Source organism: Helicoverpa zea, chromosome 12, assembly GCF_022581195.2.
Source record: "Helicoverpa zea isolate HzStark_Cry1AcR chromosome 12, ilHelZeax1.1, whole genome shotgun sequence".
NCBI classification, from domain to species: Eukaryota; Metazoa; Arthropoda; class Insecta; order Lepidoptera; family Noctuidae; genus Helicoverpa; species Helicoverpa zea.
Window position 1 is genome coordinate 9,768,937 of NC_061463.1, and position 18,517 is coordinate 9,787,453.

At 34.0% G+C, this 18,517-nt stretch overlaps 1 protein-coding gene across 3 annotated transcripts in view; it reads left to right on the plus strand.

Moving 5' to 3' along the window:
* The window catches only part of LOC124635209 (protein cueball), a 30,521-nt gene extending 12,355 nt beyond the window's left edge, over positions 1-18,166 (plus strand). The window contains exons 2-8 of one of the 3 annotated variants that reach the window (XM_047171035.1): positions 7,705-8,101; positions 8,187-8,843; positions 8,926-9,162; positions 9,355-9,561; positions 11,282-11,390; positions 14,430-14,480; positions 15,400-18,166. In XM_047171035.1, the coding sequence (XP_047026991.1) occupies positions 7,705-8,101; positions 8,187-8,843; positions 8,926-9,162; positions 9,355-9,561; positions 11,282-11,390; positions 14,430-14,462 (1,640 nt within the window). In that variant the 3' untranslated portion in view covers positions 14,463-14,480; positions 15,400-18,166. Of the gene's footprint in view, positions 1-7,704; positions 8,102-8,186; positions 8,844-8,925; positions 9,163-9,354; positions 9,562-11,281; positions 11,391-14,429; positions 14,486-15,399 lie in introns of all 3 variants that reach the window. The other 2 variants (XM_047171036.1, XM_047171034.1) reach the window with 2 other exon arrangements.
* The last annotated feature ends 351 nt before the right edge of the window (positions 18,167-18,517 follow it).

Genomic DNA, 18,517 nt, shown 5'->3' on the forward strand with positions numbered 1-18,517 from the left:
GTTCCTATCTCCCATCTGTCACGCAGTTACGTCAAGGTTTTGAACGACTGAAACTCATAAAATGCATTGCAAAGTAGATCAAGTACTTTGAATTAACATGTTTTTTGTACAGGTGATACCTAATTAATTAAGGTTTATCAATCATTTCCTACTTGCAATCAATCTTATCGGAACTTAGTCTTGATTGATTGAATTGATAGAAATTTTACGTTACGCGTATTTGCGATATTTTCCTTCCTGTTTTTGGATATGACAGAGGTTCCTAGATTTCACACGCCTATATATACTATCAACATCGTACATATGTTTAATTAATTTATTCCGCTGTGCATACTGCATAAGGTTTGAGCAGTTAACTAATTTTATAATTTGTGTACATAAATCCGTTGTTACCTAGTTAATTAGTATTTCCGTTGTTGTAAAGAGTAACATGATCCATCATAGATTTAGATCACAAGATAAGATATACAGCTATCTATTATTTTGCAATGTAACTCCCATCCAGAGGTTGTTCGCAAGAAATTAATTTCTGAGATAAGACGTATACATATGTCGGAGGCGTCATCAGGACGGCACTATCGTCCGACATCAGTTAGGGTAATCAAGCAAAGAGATAACTCAAAGAAACTCAAAACTCAAACGAACTCAAAACTTAAACGTTTATTCAAATTAGTCAGAACAAAAGACAACCCCCAAAACGCCCGCCCTTCGCCACTTCCTATGTGTTTTGGCTGGGGAGAAGAAGTGGCGGAACAAACTCCCCAGCAACACATGTCTGTCTGTTAGGTTAGAAGAACCATTACAATAACCTTTACAATATGGATCTACAACAGTACTACAACGCTAGGCAATAACACTAGGTACACTATACGTAACGAAAGGCAGTAACGCGACAACTCCACGAAGACTCGACGAAGCCTCGACCAAGACTCGATCAAGACTGAGCTATTCGGACGCCACGCTGACCGCCACTACTCTGCCAAGCGCGCCAAAATGTTGTTTCACCGGAAACGCCACCAGAGGGCGCGCTTGCGTGACGTTTAGTGTCCGTAATAATGACAGTCTCCGACACATATTTATGTCATCTTACATGGATTATTTGGCAGGATGCTAAAAATAAGTTAAACATTTTATTCTCGTTAGGTTACTCTAAATGCAAGAAATATTTCAACGATTTTACATAACTTGCCGGTAAGAAAAATGGACACGATATAGAACTGTTAATTATATTCCCGTTATTATATTATGTTCCGGCCATTTTTCAGTGTGGCCCAAATTCGTGACATTGAAATGTATTCATTTTTCTTTTATTGGAATATTTTAGTATTATTTTGAAATTAGTCATGTAACCATCTATAACATTAACAACCTACTATATACAACTGCCCTATTACTTGGCAGGTTTAAGCCGGAACTTTAGTCACATCCGCCGACAGAAAAAAAGGGTAAATTAAAATATATCCCACAAAATTATTATCAGTGCGAAATAGCATAAAAAACTGTTATTTCCGCTTATTCACCAGGGTTCCGTACTAACGTCATCCAAGCTAGTATTCAAATAAGAAATACAGAAGTTTTTTTGTACATGTCCGGTTGTTCAACTCTAAAACTGTAGTGTAGGAGCTCGATTGATACGGAATTTATTTATTGGTCATTTCCGCGTCGATTGAATAATTTATCATAATGGTCGCGTAACTAGGGCTGGACTGTTTATTGTTCAATCAATTGAGTACTCGAATGGACCGTTGAGATATATCTGATTTAATTGATTATTTGTAGACTGTTAAAGATTCAGAGATTTGGGCCGGTTTTATTGTGTTTTTAAGAAGTTCGAAAGATTGTATCTACTGTAATTTTAAATTGATTAATGAAGATATTTCCATGATTGAAAATTGAGTTTGTAACTGTTTAAAACGAAAATAAATCGTAAATTTTATTGTAATCGTTATCGCTCTATGAGAGTTAGTGAGAAACAATACAATGAAATTAATTAATATAATATTAAGTAGTAAGTACCAAGTTACAAATAAATCAAAATTCGTACTTTACCTACTTAGAAATTCATATTCGCCTGTTGACGATTGAAAAAAAAAATATCTTCGGAATGGTTGTTAGAAATTCCACGTAAAATATGCACAAATACCTGCGTAAAATATTTACCTACCTAACAGTACTTAATAAAGGTGTCGATCACGTGGGGAAAAATGCTATTGTTTCCTTAGTAATATTTTAATGACGTGTTATCAAAGATTGCATTATGATTCGATAAGCGTTTTTGACAGTCCTTCCTTATTCCACAGATTAGGTATATTATATTATAAACAGGATAATTCTAAGAGAATAGATTTTCATTTTTTTTTATTAATAGTGTTAATTAATAAGCGAACTATTGTTTTTATAATTACGGGCAGGAAATGAAATAGGAATAACCTATTTTATAAATGAATGCTTTAATTATACTACGGATAACGAATACGTTTAACTACTATACATATTTTGTATGTAGTTGGACAGTTACATAACTAATCTACATAGGTACCTTGTTATCAACGAAACATATTTTTTAAGTCTTTAATACTAGGTACCTCCTTAACAATGTCCAATGCGCAATTCGCTATCAATATTGTTTTAGTATTTGGTTGAAACCTTGGCATTGAAACCATATTATCTATGGTGTTCACAGTACATTGACCTTAAAGCCAGCTGTATTATGTAGGTACAATTTTCGAAGGCTACCTACTCTACATAGTTTAATTCGACTAAACTTAGCTCGTGTCCTCGTCTGCACCCTGTGGAAACTACTCCGATAGTGTCCCCGTGTCATGGGTACCACGTAACTTCATGGCTTCCATCTCAATCTTTTCAGCCGTTTTAGTGTGATATTGTGACAAATTAGTTAACTACTCTGTACTCACCTTCGTATTTGAAATATTATAGTAAGGATTTATTAATAACTAAGGTTTTTTATGTCACAAGAATGGCATATGACATTTACTATTCCGTTCATTTGTTGGTTGTTGGTAATTCTTGGTAAAGTGAGTTCACGGTACTGTTTACTTCCGTAAGCGATTGTCTTAAGTGATACTACAATAAGTGCAAACAATTTAGTTACATACTTTTTTAGTTTAACAGAGGAAATAATAAGGTTCATTCATTTTTCATATGTCATAAGGTCAAGAGTTTAAAACTTTTTAACAGATAAACAAAAAATATGCAAACAGACAAGGTAATGAAAAACTTCAATTAAAACAATATTAGGTACGTAAGACGTCTATGAATAAACAGTATTAATGAGTTTCGATTACTAATTTCCATGCTTAGCTAATGAACAGGTAAGAAGTTAACTGTAAATAGCATGAACAGGATAAACAATTTTCCCACTAGATAAATTAATACAACATTCAATCATGTACACATTACATATTTAAACAATTTACAAACAAAGAGAAAAAAATATAAGTATGCATGAAAAAAACATCCGTATCGCTTTCAGCGGGGATCGTGCCCAAAAGGCTGGCTGCATTGTCACGCTGGATGGCAATGCATACTTTGAAGTGAAAGCCAGCCCTTTGGTCACGAGTGGACTCCACTAACCGCTTACTTAAAATAAATGAATTGTTTATTACTTCACTTTGTACATAATTTTTACAATATTTTGCTTAATTCTAAAAAGTGCTGATGTATAATTTCATGATAGAGTCTGTAGGCACCAAGATTATAGACTTTTTATTAAGTTTTACTAAAAGAATGGTAATTAATAATAATATAATATAATAAATCATTTATTTCGGACATACGTCCATAATTAATTATAATATTTATAGTTCGGCCATTCAGAGAATGCGTTCCTGACACGTCGCGATTGAACTGACGACGTAACTTTGCAATGGCGTTGCAGTTACGATAAAAATATTTTTGCTGGTTGTTTACCGTTTTAACAATTGAGGAGCATTAAAACAACATTATTATATCAATAATCAATGAATGTTATTACGTCGTCAGTTCAATCGCGACGTGTCAGGAACGCATTCTCTGAATGGCCGAACTATAACAATTCAATTTTCGACAATTATTAACACTATCGATGGTTTATTCAGCTTGTCTTTTGTTGCGAAGGCGTAAAAACGTGCTTGATAATTTGATTCACCACACTCGAAATAGGCACTCGTTTTTTTACCACGTGCAACGATTAGTAGATACGTAGATATAGTAAAATTGCCAGATAAGATAGATGTAACATGCCTTTGAGCAGTTTATAGCTACTTTTTAACAACTATGATAATAAGAACACGTGCTTTTCAAACGCTTTTTTGTCCAACGAAAAGTACCAGTTGGTATACTTACATAATTAATGACACATTATTGAGATTGTATTGAGACTGAGACACACCTACAGAGCAAAGACAATCTATTATCAAAAACAGAAATCATCCGCAGAAAAAGTGGTAACTAAAACCCACAGTGATATTACGATTAAAAAATATTGGTAATTTCTTTATAATATATAGAACGTCCCTAGCCCGTAAACCATTTACATCTGTACTTGTATTATGCCTACCAACTAGTAAAAAAAAGTTACTCGTATAGATGCTAACCATCTGTTGATTTTCAGTTTTTCAGTCTAGCCACGCACCCTTCATGCAATTCTATTTGACCTTGACACAAGTCACCTGCGTTACCGATTACCCAGATAAACTGACCTTGTTTTTTATATCTTCATAAATTCGGTGCTGGAATGCACCACAAGAAAACGCTATCTAGAAATTGACCTGCTTATTTATCGATGCTACGTGACTTTATTATCGTGTTAACTGTTGTTTTTAATATTAATCAATCTTTACCTATTGGTGTAAATGAGAAAATTACTCATCTGTCTGTAATTTACGATTCAAGGCCAAGTTAGGTATGTATGTGATATCGATATCGAAAAAAAAACGTAGGTAACAGGCTGATTTTGATACCGCTGGAAACACCTGTTGTCTAACTCTTTGGTCATTGCGCATGCGTGTAGACATGAGCATGACATTGAGACGCGATTAAGGCCCAAGTTCACAACATAAATACATAGTAAACAGTTTTTTAAGAAACTGGCGTTTATACTGTTGGTAAACTTGGGCCCAAATATGCACAGACCACGTTGTTTGGCAATCGTAAACAGAACTTACACATTTGGAATTTCGATCAGTTTAAAAATAAAGTATTTCAAAGGAGATCCGAATTTGGCGTTTAAACTATAGGCATGAGCTTCATATCAAGACTTCCTTTTTCTATAGGTTGAGTCATAATAACAGCTTAAATCATATAATTCCTCATGATAAAAAACTTCTATCAGCTCACCAAGATAGTAAGTTTTAGATCTTCACATTATTAAAATGTCAGTCACGCTATCAATAAATAGTAAAACTAAAACCTACGATAAGATTGTTAATATTTACGACGAAATAAATATTTCAACGCCTGTCGTTTGCGACGTCACGTCAGCTAAGTATGTGCGTACGCATAAAAGTAGAAACACACGTTCACAGTATTGTTTGGTACCTGCGTCGGCGATTTCCAATGAAATCTTGAACAAAACATCGCTTTGATTCAACGATACAAACGTTATTTTTTTAAGATGGATGGCAGGGACAAATGGTTATTTATACAGGATGTTTTTTTTTAATGTTTTTTAAATAAGTAAATATTTATAGTTTGCAAATAAATCTGCAACTGGTCATCATGGGTGGCATTGCGCAATGCATTTGTCTTTTCTCCTTTTACGATTCTTTCATATAGTTCTGTGTATCGTTCTTTTCAATTTAACATAATCATGTTTTCTAAACAATAATTTCGTGGACAAAAGAATGAAGTCAATAGAAAGTAATCTTAGGATCAGAATTAACGAGTTATTATGCTATTGTACGCATTGTATGCATCACAATTGATTTGCGTAGACATCGATGCATTTATTGTTTTACAAGCTGCCTTGAAATTGAAAATCTGCACTGAGACTTACTAACGTTCCTGTATAATCTGGTAATTGTATATAATGTTGATAGTTTAGAAGCAACAGTTTAACAGTCAGACACACATAATACAGCACGTCTAAAGTTGAAAAGATAGTTGCCGCCTTTATAAATCAACCCCAGAGAAAATCTGTAAAATCTTGTCGATAAGTCATACATAAAATATTTGCTACATAAAGGACTTTATTTATTAGAAGACGTATCTGCATACCGCCGTTGACCTCTGACCTTGACCTTGATAGTTAAGATTGGCGACCGTCATGGCGGTCTTAGTGATAACGATAAGAGGAATCAATTGACAGTAGACTTTATAACGTGATCGCTTGGAACATGAATATTAAAATACAGGGTTTTAGAGCAGGTGCACTTGATAAATATGATGAATGAAGTATTTCGGATAAAAGTTGACTAACTTATCATTATCATCAATGTTCTTACTGACGTATGTTTTTAGAATTTATGTTAGGACATAATTTATCTGAATAAATATTTTCCGCAATATTAACTTGTCTGTCATCACTTATTTTTGTGTGTATTATGCAAATTTTATTTCTTATTTTACCTCAACAACACGTGTTTTCCATGAACATTAAGAAAAACCTTCTATTTATATTCAACGAAAGTTTTAGCATTTATCCCAACAAAAATATCCAGATTGTAGGAAAATATCGCAAACTTCTCGGAACAAAGTTTCCGAAAAGATCTGTATAGTAAACATCTGACGTTACGAAATAAAGATTATTATGCGAAGATACGGGCGTAGTCTGACGTATTTTTGTTTAATTTGTTACAAGTCACAAGATCGCATATTCTTGATGTAGTTTACCTACCGAGTTTACTGCCAATATGGTTGGTAACCACGCAAAACTCAAAATTGTTATTCTAACTTCAAAAGTTATTTATGTTTATTTCTGTCGTGGCATAAAGAATGCCGGACGTCCATTGAGAAGTAGAAGTACTAAATTCTTGGACACGTATTAATTGTTCGGACATGATTCCGTCGCCAAGCAGGAACTACCTACATATGTAGTACACAGAGTTAGTCCGGTAGAATCTATGCGATACATCGAATAGACGATATGGATCAGGAAAGCATCATTTATTGGGCCTTGGTTCTTGCATTTCTGAAGCAGCTTTATTTGCAGCAGCTTGTATTCTTCGGTCATCTCTGCATGACCCGCAAAAGAAAATAGTCAAGGCATTCTATTATTAAACGACCGTGATTGATGATTTCTAAACTTACACTTGTCTTACTACAATGTTTACAGACGTAAGGACGTCTTTAGCGTCACTGATAGCATAGCAACTATAGCAGTAGTAGTAGGGTAGACTATAATGCTGTATTTAGTCACCAACATCATAATTCTGAGTCACAACACCGTGGAGCTGAAACGAGACAGTAACGTTATGTAACACGTAACTAACCTCCGCAATCACCTAGCTTGGTCACGCGACAGCGGCTGCAGCGCTGCCAAATTATTCGAGAATTGGCACTTGCAATTACAATATTATGTAACTGATTTTTTATCCGTCTATTTTTCCACGAGACTAGACTGTTTATTGGAATTCGAGATGATCTAGCTAGACCAGCTACACGTCATTAGGCATAAGAAATGCAGAAATGCAAAAAAGACATTAGAAGCACCCAAAGTATTTTCTGTTTAGCTGGTATTTATTTGTATTTTCTCTGTTATTTCAGACATCGCCGTGACAACAGGAGATCAACTTGAATTTTATACCAATGGAACCAAAACTCACAATGAAGATGTTCAGTTTAGAGACCTCACGGCCTTAGCTTACGATGCCGTTCACAACATGCTGTTGTTTGTCGACAAACAGAGCGACAACGCTTCCATATTTAGCTTTAGCATATCTAACAACAAAACACAATCTTTGGTGAGAAAGAAAGCATACGAGAACATCCAGGGTCTCGCCTTCGATCCAGTTAAAGGATTGCTCTTCTGGACTGACACAAAAGAGAGGAGCATATACTGGATTTCACTAAAACCGGGATCAAAGAACAATGTCTATGGAAATCTATTGATTAAGATGGATGACGAGATCCCTAGGGCTATTGCTGTGGACAGCTGCAGAGGGTACGTTCCTAACGATATTAAATGTAAAAAAAAACACGTAATATATTAAACTCTGTCATAATCGATAGTCATTTGCAAATTACAGGTATATTTACTGGACCAACACTAACACTACGAAGCCCACAATAGAAAGAGCGCGTTTCAATGGCTCGGAGAGGGAAGTTGTAGTCGACACTAACATGTTCATGCCAGTTGCCCTGACCATTGATCAGCAAACAAGAAAATTGTACTGGGCTGATGACAGGGAAGGCATACACTATTCGATTGAAAGTTCAGATTTGAACGGAAAGGATAGAAAGACTTTATTACTTGGCATTCATCATCAGCCAAACGCATTAACGGTGTCTAAAGACTCTATTTATTGGGTAGATTGGGACTACAGGTCCGTTTGGCAAATATCAAAGTACTCAGAAGGAGAAACGGAACCGAAACAGATTAGTAACTTCAATAACGAAATCACCTTCGGTATCGCTGCCAACTATAAAATTGAAGACCAAACTCAGGGGATTGAAGAGTGCAGAGAACTGGCGAGTTTGCCCCGTAATGACTCGACAATCAGTGACTCTATCAACATTCCCACAGATGTGGGCCTTTTCTGCGTCCATGGTGTTAAAGTTAATGGCAAATATGTTTGCAAATGCACTCCAGGCTATACCGGCGAAAGATGCGACATCTCAGTCTGTCAGAACTACTGTTTCCAAGGAGACTGTAGCGTTGATGCCGTGGGACAACCTAAATGCAGGTATAACATTACATACACATGCAGTATAATAATATTTTCTTATCGAGTTACAACAGGTTGCTTATATTTTTCTTAATTTCAGATGTAACGCTGGTTATTCCGGGGAAAGGTGTGAGGTCAACGCGTGCCATGGTTACTGTCTAAACAACGGACTGTGTTCACTGGATGACAAGAGCGAGCCTGAATGTCAATGCATAGGAGATTATGAGGGTTCTAGATGTGAGGCAGCTAAGGTGTTCACAACTACCACTGAGAGCGTTGTCGTCAGTCCTTCTACAACTGTGGCGCCAGTCAAAGTTGAAACGAATGAAAGTTGCCAGTAAGTAGAACAAATCATTCGTGTACGAGTATTACCTACTTATTTTTGTAGCACATGAGAAAAAAATACAATGGGCGTCATTGAAACGACATCTAAACACTTGAAGTAATTTTTATAGCTTTGAACAAACATGAAATCTGACACATTCTTTTTTAGAGGTTAGTGAAACTTAATTTTTTTTCGTTGTTTTAGGTGTAACAACACTCAACCGATCCCTAGGTTGGCAAAAGATGTCACTACAGATGATTTAATTTCGGAGAATGTTATAAAAAGCTGTGATGATGGTTGGGACCCAGTTAGGGACCCAGTCATCATAATGCTGGGCGTTCTCTGTGGCTTACTTTGTTTGGCTTGCGCGGTACTCATTACCAAAGTCCTGCACTTGAGAAGGAGGCCAAGGTTTGTATTTCTTTTAAGTATAGTTTTAATCTTAATGAAACAAAAGTTAAGCTTATTGACGTACATAATTGTGCCGGATTGTGTCAGACTGAACGTTTTTATACAGTTAACATATAAATTCAATCAATAAAGCAGTCAGAACGACTTCTTCATTCAAATAAATGCAGTTAACATCAAAAAAAGTAAAGTAATGATGAACAATTAATAAAAACAACATTACATGATGACAACCACAAATCAAAAGGAATTATAAATGTAATAATAGCTAGTAACTCAAGCGGTAGCAACAAGATTACTTTAAATGCGATATGTATGATGTACTTACTTAGTTCTTGTTTGTATGTAGATAGGAGATATGCAGTATTATCTTGCAACTGCATAAATAAGCACGTTTGTTGTGAATGACGTAAATGGATTTCGCTTACGTACTAACGTGCCCTAAGTTGTGCTATATTTGGTTTACGCCTACTAACTGTTCCTTCACCTTTTCAAATTATTTTATACTAGCTTCTGCCAGCGACTTCGTCCGCGTTAGAGTCGGACTTTGTGCAAAGAGAGGAAGAAATAATAAACACCAGCCCCTCCAATTATCTAAATCTATGCGTACTTACTGCTACTTTAAGTAATAAAATGTAAACTATTAATAATTTGTAATTTGAACGAATATTTAAACACAAAAATAACTAATAGGTACCAACCTATTTTATAAAATAACAACAAAAGAAAGTTAAAAATAAATTATTTAAAACCTAAAAGTCGCGCAATAAGGTTGAACGCTCTGAACGTCTATTCGCATCAATCGCACCAACAGCCAAATATTGTATGAAGCTCGCGCAGCCACCGCGCCGCGAGTCGCGTCGAGCGCGGCGACCGTTGCACAAAAATGATCCTTATAGCGTACGTGATTCAGTATTCGCGCGCGATGGCTTATTACCGTTTTTCATGTATAACTTTGGTGTTTCTTTACCGATTTAAATCATTCTTTTTTTAATTAATAGATAATACTGTTAACTATGTTTAATTAGTGTGAGTGAGAGTGTTATAAACGAAATAGTAGACAAATATAATCAGAAAGCTCCGAACTGCTAAGCTACCGAGAGTTTTACGTGTTATTGTGAGTGAACCATAAAAGATAGACATATGCTGCCATGGGATATTTTTTACATAATTTTATGAAGAATATTTCCGTCGTACATGGTTTCTGTGTAGCTGTAACCATTAAGGCTGCACACGCGACGGAAGCTTAAAAAATGGAGTAACTTCTCCCGTTTTCCCAACATTTACCTTCACTGCTCTGCTCCTATTGATCGTAGCGTGATGGAAAGTATCCTATAACCTGCCCAGGAGTATGAAGAATATTATGCCAAGTTTCATTAAAATCCGTCCAGTAGTTTTTGTTTCCATAACGAACATACAGACAGACAGACAGACAGACAGACAGACAGACAAAAATTTTATTGATTGCATTTTTGGCATCAGTATCGATCACTAATCACCCTCTAATAGTTATTTTGGAAATATATTCAATGTACAGAATTGACCTCTCTACAGATTTATTATAAGTATAGAATAGTTTATTATATTTCGATAGCAACAGCAGTTTCGGTCCTTTTCTGTTTTTTTTTATTGGTGGTCACTTTTCCAAAATTTAATTACCTACCTACTTTTTATTCATTTTTGCATAGTCGTGTTTTAAAACAAGTATTTCCGCTCTTTGCAGGATTAAGAAGCGTATCATCGTGAACAAAAATGTAACACCAATGACTGCACGGCCCGACCAGTGCGAGATCACCATTGAAAACTGTTGTAACATGAATATCTGTGAAACTGTAAGTATTATTCTTTCGAGTATAATAACTTAAACTAAGGACTGCTTGACATAATATGTCTTTCGGGATTTCCCAATATTCTGTCCATATGTTGATTTACCTACTAGTTATAGTATACCTACTAGTGATAGATTTTCGTATAAGTAAGGCCTGCCGGGGCTGCGGGATTGTTCGAAAGAGTTACCGCGGCCGTGGTACATAAAAGGCCTACGACAGAACACGACGGTTTTTAGTCAGTAAGAGTCATCACGGTTTTAGTCAGTAAGGGTCATTAACACTCAATCCTTCTCCGTGTGAGAGGAGGCCGCAGCCCAGCAGTGGTACGATAAAAAGGCTGTAACAGAAACAGAAGAGTCTGGCACTCCCTCACCGCTGCTAACCCACAGCGCGAGTCTATCTCTAGTAAGTAAAACATTAGATAGAATATTGGGACCGGCCGTTAGAGCAATATTCTTTAGGTATTAATCTCACATAAATAAGGTATAAGTGATACAATGGAGGGATTTTTATGACTGAATTCACATGTTTATTAGTGTAATGGATAAGTAGTTACGATAGTTTACGTGTTGTTCTGCAGTAGTACGAACTAATACTTTGCATACCTATAGATGTTTGTTTATCTTACCCGAACATTGAACTGCTTGTTTTTTTTTCATTATCATGTGAAATTGCACGGTTTTACAGATCTTTAGATATTGAAATAAAAATATATTTTTTTGGACTCACCATGACATGTCAATGTCATGTTTGTTTGTTTCCTACTAATTTTGAGATATACACGTATGGACTTAATTTCCTGTCCATTTGTTTATTGCATGATTAATGATCATCACATAATAAATTCTAGATTCTTTTTCAAAACTTGTAGTTTACATCACGTTATAGGTTATATGTAGATAGTATTTAAATAAATGAGGAAAGTACTAAAAAATTTAGTTAATTAGGGGAATACCTACTACTAATGACAAGCACAAGATAAGCCAAGCTTCGTAAATATTTTTGACAACTTTAAACTCAGCGTGAATTGACATTTAAATATTAAACAAACAAAAGAAACGAGAGACAATTAAAAACTGCATTAATATTTTTTCGATACCTACGGATATCAATGTTATCAGTTGTTTAAATAATTTAAAAACAATTTAACATGACACAAGGATGTTTGGGCACATCGGCATCGTTGCCACACTTTCATTTTGTTTAATAATGACACGTGTAGAGTCGTAGACATGACAGGCGTAGACTGTCGTATCGTATTTTACAAATAATTTTTGCTTTGGTCTGCTCGCGCGCCAAGTTGGACTTCGAGCACACGATGTTCTGAAAATACTCATGTATCGAAATCAGGATGTTAGTATTAGAGATGATAGCATTTTTGTACTTATGCCAGTTTTACTTAGCATGTTTATCTTACATTCAGATTTAATTTGGATAAACCGGGTTTTGTTAATATTTAATAAATCACATTCCCATTAATGCAAGAGTGAAAAAGCCAAAAGTATATTTTTTAAAATATTTAAAATTTTACGTGTAAAGTCTTTCAACGTGAAACCAACTAAGCGACGTGCAATTTTACTTACTTGCTTTAATTACTTAGATTCCAATAAATTATAAAAATAAAGGCAGTATAGGTATCCGAGTTATGTGATGTTGCAATTGTCAACAGTGCATTTCTTAAGGGCCCCGTATAAATAAGTTTGCAATCGTGTGCCATATTCCAATATTATAATATAAAAGAATAAATTATCGTTAGATCGAAGGTTATTTGCAGTACCGAGTATGTTTTATACTCATAATATGTATTTTATGGCCTTATGGCCTAGACAGGCAGGCTTATTGCTTGACAGTATATCATATCTCTACTCTTTTGTAGGCAGCAGAAAGTTGATAGAGGTAAAAAGCAATTGCGCATTCATTAAAAATTATATACAAAATAATAATTAGAAGAATTAAAAAAAAAATAGAACCGACCATGAAGAAATATTTCTTAATTCAATTAAAATGACCCAAAGACAATAGTTGGGAAAATAATATTTACCTTGTTATTCATATAAAACATGGCTTACCTATCAAGGTAAATATTTCGCAGACGGCTGAAAGCATAAAATAGGTAATTTACATATTTTAAACATGTGTTTTGTAAAAGATGTCCGAAAAATATTCTTGAGAAATAAAGAAATAATACTTATTTATAAAAGAGTAAGCAGATAGATTCGTTTATTATACAACATGTAACTTAATTAACGCACATCCTGAAATTAGTTTGTTCAGAATCGTTTACTGAATCGATTTATATCATTTTAATATAGGTAATTTTTTATCCCAAAAATAATTAAAACTACGGAAATTATTGTCATATTAACCCTGTACAGTCAAAACAAATTCAAATAGACCGTAACTCAAAGTAATAAGACTTCGTGTATTGTCGGCTTTTTCCGTAGTTTCGTTATGTTGTGTCGCGTCGAGCGGCGCGCGGCGCGATATTTGCGACTGTGTGCGTTGCGTGCGTAGTAGGTAGTATGACCAAAAAGTTCTCCAAGAATTGGTATAACTAATTTAGTAAATAACAATGCATATACATGTTAAATTAAAAATTGATAACGAATAAATAACACTATCTGTCGCTTCTCGTAATACTTGTAATTTTAGTTGCTAGAGACAACAAGCAATCACCGAATTTAGCTATAAAAATGAGTAGTGTTAAACCGCACATAAAATTAAACGGGTTGCACGTTAAGCAAGTTTCAGCACCTATAATTTATTACACAGAAGGCCCAGTATGTTAAGATCATCGATGTAAATGATTTAACGATTTAAATGCTGCGCTAACTTCATATTTATCTTAGTCCAAAATTATAATACTGGGTGCTCTGTCACCGTGCTTCAAGGCTTTACTTTTTTATTGTGTTCGTATCTCGGTAATGCTATGATCAACACAGCACTATTTAATTTCTATACATTTTTTTAGTTTAGATTTTAATGTAACCATATTCCTGCATTGGCATGCAGATTTTAATGTGCCCATAACATTCCATACAGGTTGATAATGCTTGGGCAAGTCAACCGCAATGAGTTTGGTCTGAGCAGACTGTAAGGTTTCATATTTTGATGTTTCAGCTTAGCCCTGCATGGTTGGGGTACACTCGCTTACTAACACTTTTAATTTATTGTTTGATTTTGAAGGTTTTTGTAAGGGTTTTAATGTAACTAAAATTAAACAATGTACACGTAGATTATGGTTCATATTTGTAGTTTTTGCGTCTTAGGTTCTGAAATTGGTACAATGCCTTTGAAATAAGAGTCTTTTTGGCTTTACTATTCATGGTATTTTGATTAATTATAAAATCTTTTCTTAATTGATTTGAACCTGATGTCAAGTTTTACCACGATTTAAACTTAAGTACTTAAACTGCTAGTTTCAAAACAATGTTTTAGAAGTACTTAAGTTTTTGTTATTCTGTTTCGTTTTACAATATTTTTTACTAACATTTTAGTATTTTTTTCTCTTATGAAAAATATTATGCACTTAGTTTAGTTTCTACTAACAAAACACTTTGCGTTTGCGTTAAATGCTAATCTTTACCTGTTTTACCCATTAGTTTTAAGGCACCACCTACTTATTACTAGGTATTATTTTAAGGAAATTACGAACGGTTCTTACATAACACACAGGATATCTATTAATATAAAATATTACCTACTTACTATGTATATCTTAGATAAGGTGTCAGGGATTAAACTGATGAAATAATCTATATTGATTACAAGTACCTAATTGTCTAATTGTCTGGTAAATAGATAACACGCTAAACTTGTACTCAGATATGCTTATCTTTAATCCACCAAAGTTAAGACCTCTTTTATATTGGCTTCCTTACTCCATGTCATCAAAATCTTGCAGAAAGCAAATACTTGTTCCAAAAAAACTAGTTGGTAGTAGAAAGTGGAATAAAGATAAGATATATGAGACTTATAGAACACTGAATAATAATTTATCTTTTTGTTGCAGCCATGTTTCGAACCAAGATCAACGATACGACCAACTTTACTAGATTCTAAACCCGGCAAGGAAGAAAAGAAGAATTTGATTGCAAACATGGAGTATCCAGACGACCCTTACTAACATCTATGGATTTGTTTTGAGTGGCGTACAATACTTTGGCTATAACACTAAGGCACAATATTCATAAGGATTTATTCGGGTAAAATGTACTTATTTATTTTATACGTTTTATCTTGGTATGAAAGAAATCATGGCATAAAAAAGTTTGGCCACTTTTTTATAATCAGGCTGTGATGTTACGGGTGCTAAAGAAATTGCTAGTGTGGAAATTACTGTATTCAAAGCAAAAAGTCGCATTCACTACAAAAAAGTTATGTACAGGCTGTTATATTTTACCACTACTTGTAATTGGACGTAAACTGGTGTAAGTGACAAGCAGGAATATAAAATACTTTTTATCAATGAAAGTTTGTCCAAACCGGATATTCCCTATGGTATTGTGCCAAAGGTTTACATATATGTGATATTTGATTAAGGGTTGAGTAAAAGACACTAACAAACGATTACATTAATCTTTGTGCGTGCTCTAAGGGCTGTGTATGATTGCTAAAATCTGAGTGCATGGAAACTAGATTTTAGGTGTTATATTATTTATTCGGTTGCAGTGGGATCAGGCATATCGTAATACGTAAACCTTGAGGATCTTTGCTGAAATTCACATATTTTGGTACATGTTTTTTTTCGTTAGCGTTCACAAGGTGCCTTCCTGTTAACTTAGTGCTTTACGACGATAGCATATCCATGATTAAGTTCACACATGTTGCCGAAACATGCTGATTTTAGCAGCGATCCTACCGAAATAGGCATTTGAGTCGATTTTTCGTTATTTCCTGTTTTATCATTTCGGTAAACACTTGCTATATTTTAGTTCATTGTATCGAAAAAGTTTACTTATGTCGGTTTCTACGTTCTTTTCTTATTTGATTAAGTTTTAGCGACTTTGTGCCAAAGCTAATATTTTTCGTATAACGAATTGGTTGCTTCCTTATGCGATTTATTAAAGAAAATATAATCGGCAACGCCAAACGATAACGTGAAATGGTCTCGATATAAAATATAACGTAGCATTTATAAAGAAATAAAAATAGTGTACTATTTGTACAGATTTTTGTTATTATTTTGTACTGTTACCAAATTATTGTTTAATCATAATCATTATTATGGACATTTTTATTTAATAATATTATAATTTTTTGATTATTTTCGATATGGCATTGTAAGAATTCTTTGAAAATCATCAAAAAAAAATACTGCATGGGTTGTATTGTACGTCTTTAAGAATTGTTTGAGACTTAAATGTTTAACGTCTTATTCCGTTTCTGTGTTCAAATATTTTAACCACCAATGTGTCATCAAGTCATCACTCTGTAGCTTGTAGCAGTTTTCTGCACACAATGGCCCAAATTAGTTTTTCAACTAATTGAGCTGAAGATTCATAACAAAATGTGTTCTTCCATAATGATGAAAGTACTGCGATTGTTGACTATTTATAATCTTAACAAAATGTGCGAACAATACTGTTTTTATAAAGAGAATGATCTTTGCTAATTTTCATGAGCTTAGGCAATTATGACAAATCTGTAAAAACTATATTGACTGTGAAAATTATTTAGGATCATCTCAATCAGTGTTATTGAATGTCCCTATCTGCTAATAACCGTCAAATATAAGTTCTTAATGAATATTTAATTTCCAAATATTATTAACGCAGAGTTTGAAAGTTATGGTAGAAACGGGGACGTCTGAAAGGTTGTTCATTTAGTTTGTAATCATCATATGAATTTAACTATATCAACTGCTCGCAATCATTATCCTTTGCCAAAAAACTTAAATCTTAAATGTATAATCATGTACCAGTTTTAATGTCGTTGTAAGCAGTGTGAAATAGTTTTATTTCATGATTTTTAGCGCGGTGCCTCACTTCTCGAGTTAATGTTAGCTACACTGGGCTATGGACTTTTATCGGCTCTTTTATAATTTTTATAGAGGACGCAGGCATGGTACGATATACCATTAAGAAGTTTTGTTAGTGAGTTGCCGATAAGTCCGTAGTCCCAAGTTCAAGCCTCAAATCGTTGTGAACGATTGAACCATTTTTAGGCTTTTAGTGTAAGAATTTGCGTTCCTATAGGTAATTCTAAAAAACAATATTTATCAGAGTACCTCAATATAGATAATTTATTTTAAAAATATTTATGCAAATTAGTGACAACGTTTTGTGCACTTACATAGAAGATATATAATTTTTCGGCTATTAAGTACTTATTTATTTGTTCTTGACTGTACTTGTTTACTAGATTATTGTTTTGGCCTAGAATCTCAAGTTACTTAAAATTGTATCGTACTTACCGCAATTAGGTACCTATGAAACTAAGTTTGTTTCTGTTAATCAGAAGATAACACGTGCACAATTTAGTGTTGTACTTAACATTCTAGAATATAGACTATACTTGCCAAGTTACTAATTTGCCTCTATTATGATTTAGTTTCCTCGCAGCTTACCTTATGAAGAGGCACCTCTACTTAATAAACCCTATATTGGTGGTACTTAGCTAAGTAGTTAGACAATTTAGAAATTACTTTGTTAGTGTTAGTTTTAGCTGTGGATTGATAATATCCACATCAGAAATGTGATATTATTGAGTCTTGGTATAAGCATATATTAGTGAATATTGTGATTAATAGTAATATTAAATTAAAGAGCTTGCATAAACGACTTTGTTTCATTGCAATAAAAACCGTTTTCGCTTGACAACTTCATTTATTCCATATAGCTAAGAAGATACAAAGTTTAGGGCTTGGACACATTCGATTTGGTCGGAGAACAGTTTAACAGTACAAACTTAAAGCAGTGAATACACTATTTCTAACACATCGTATTGCTTATAAATTATACAAAGTTGCGCTTCATACAACCAACATTTTTCAATAAAGACTTGAGCCCTCATTTGAACTATTATCACATTGAATAAATACTTCTTTGTCTAACAATATAAATTATAATCTCCTTGTGATGAAACGAGAGTTGAGAAAAATATACATTTCCATACACTTGGATAAAAAA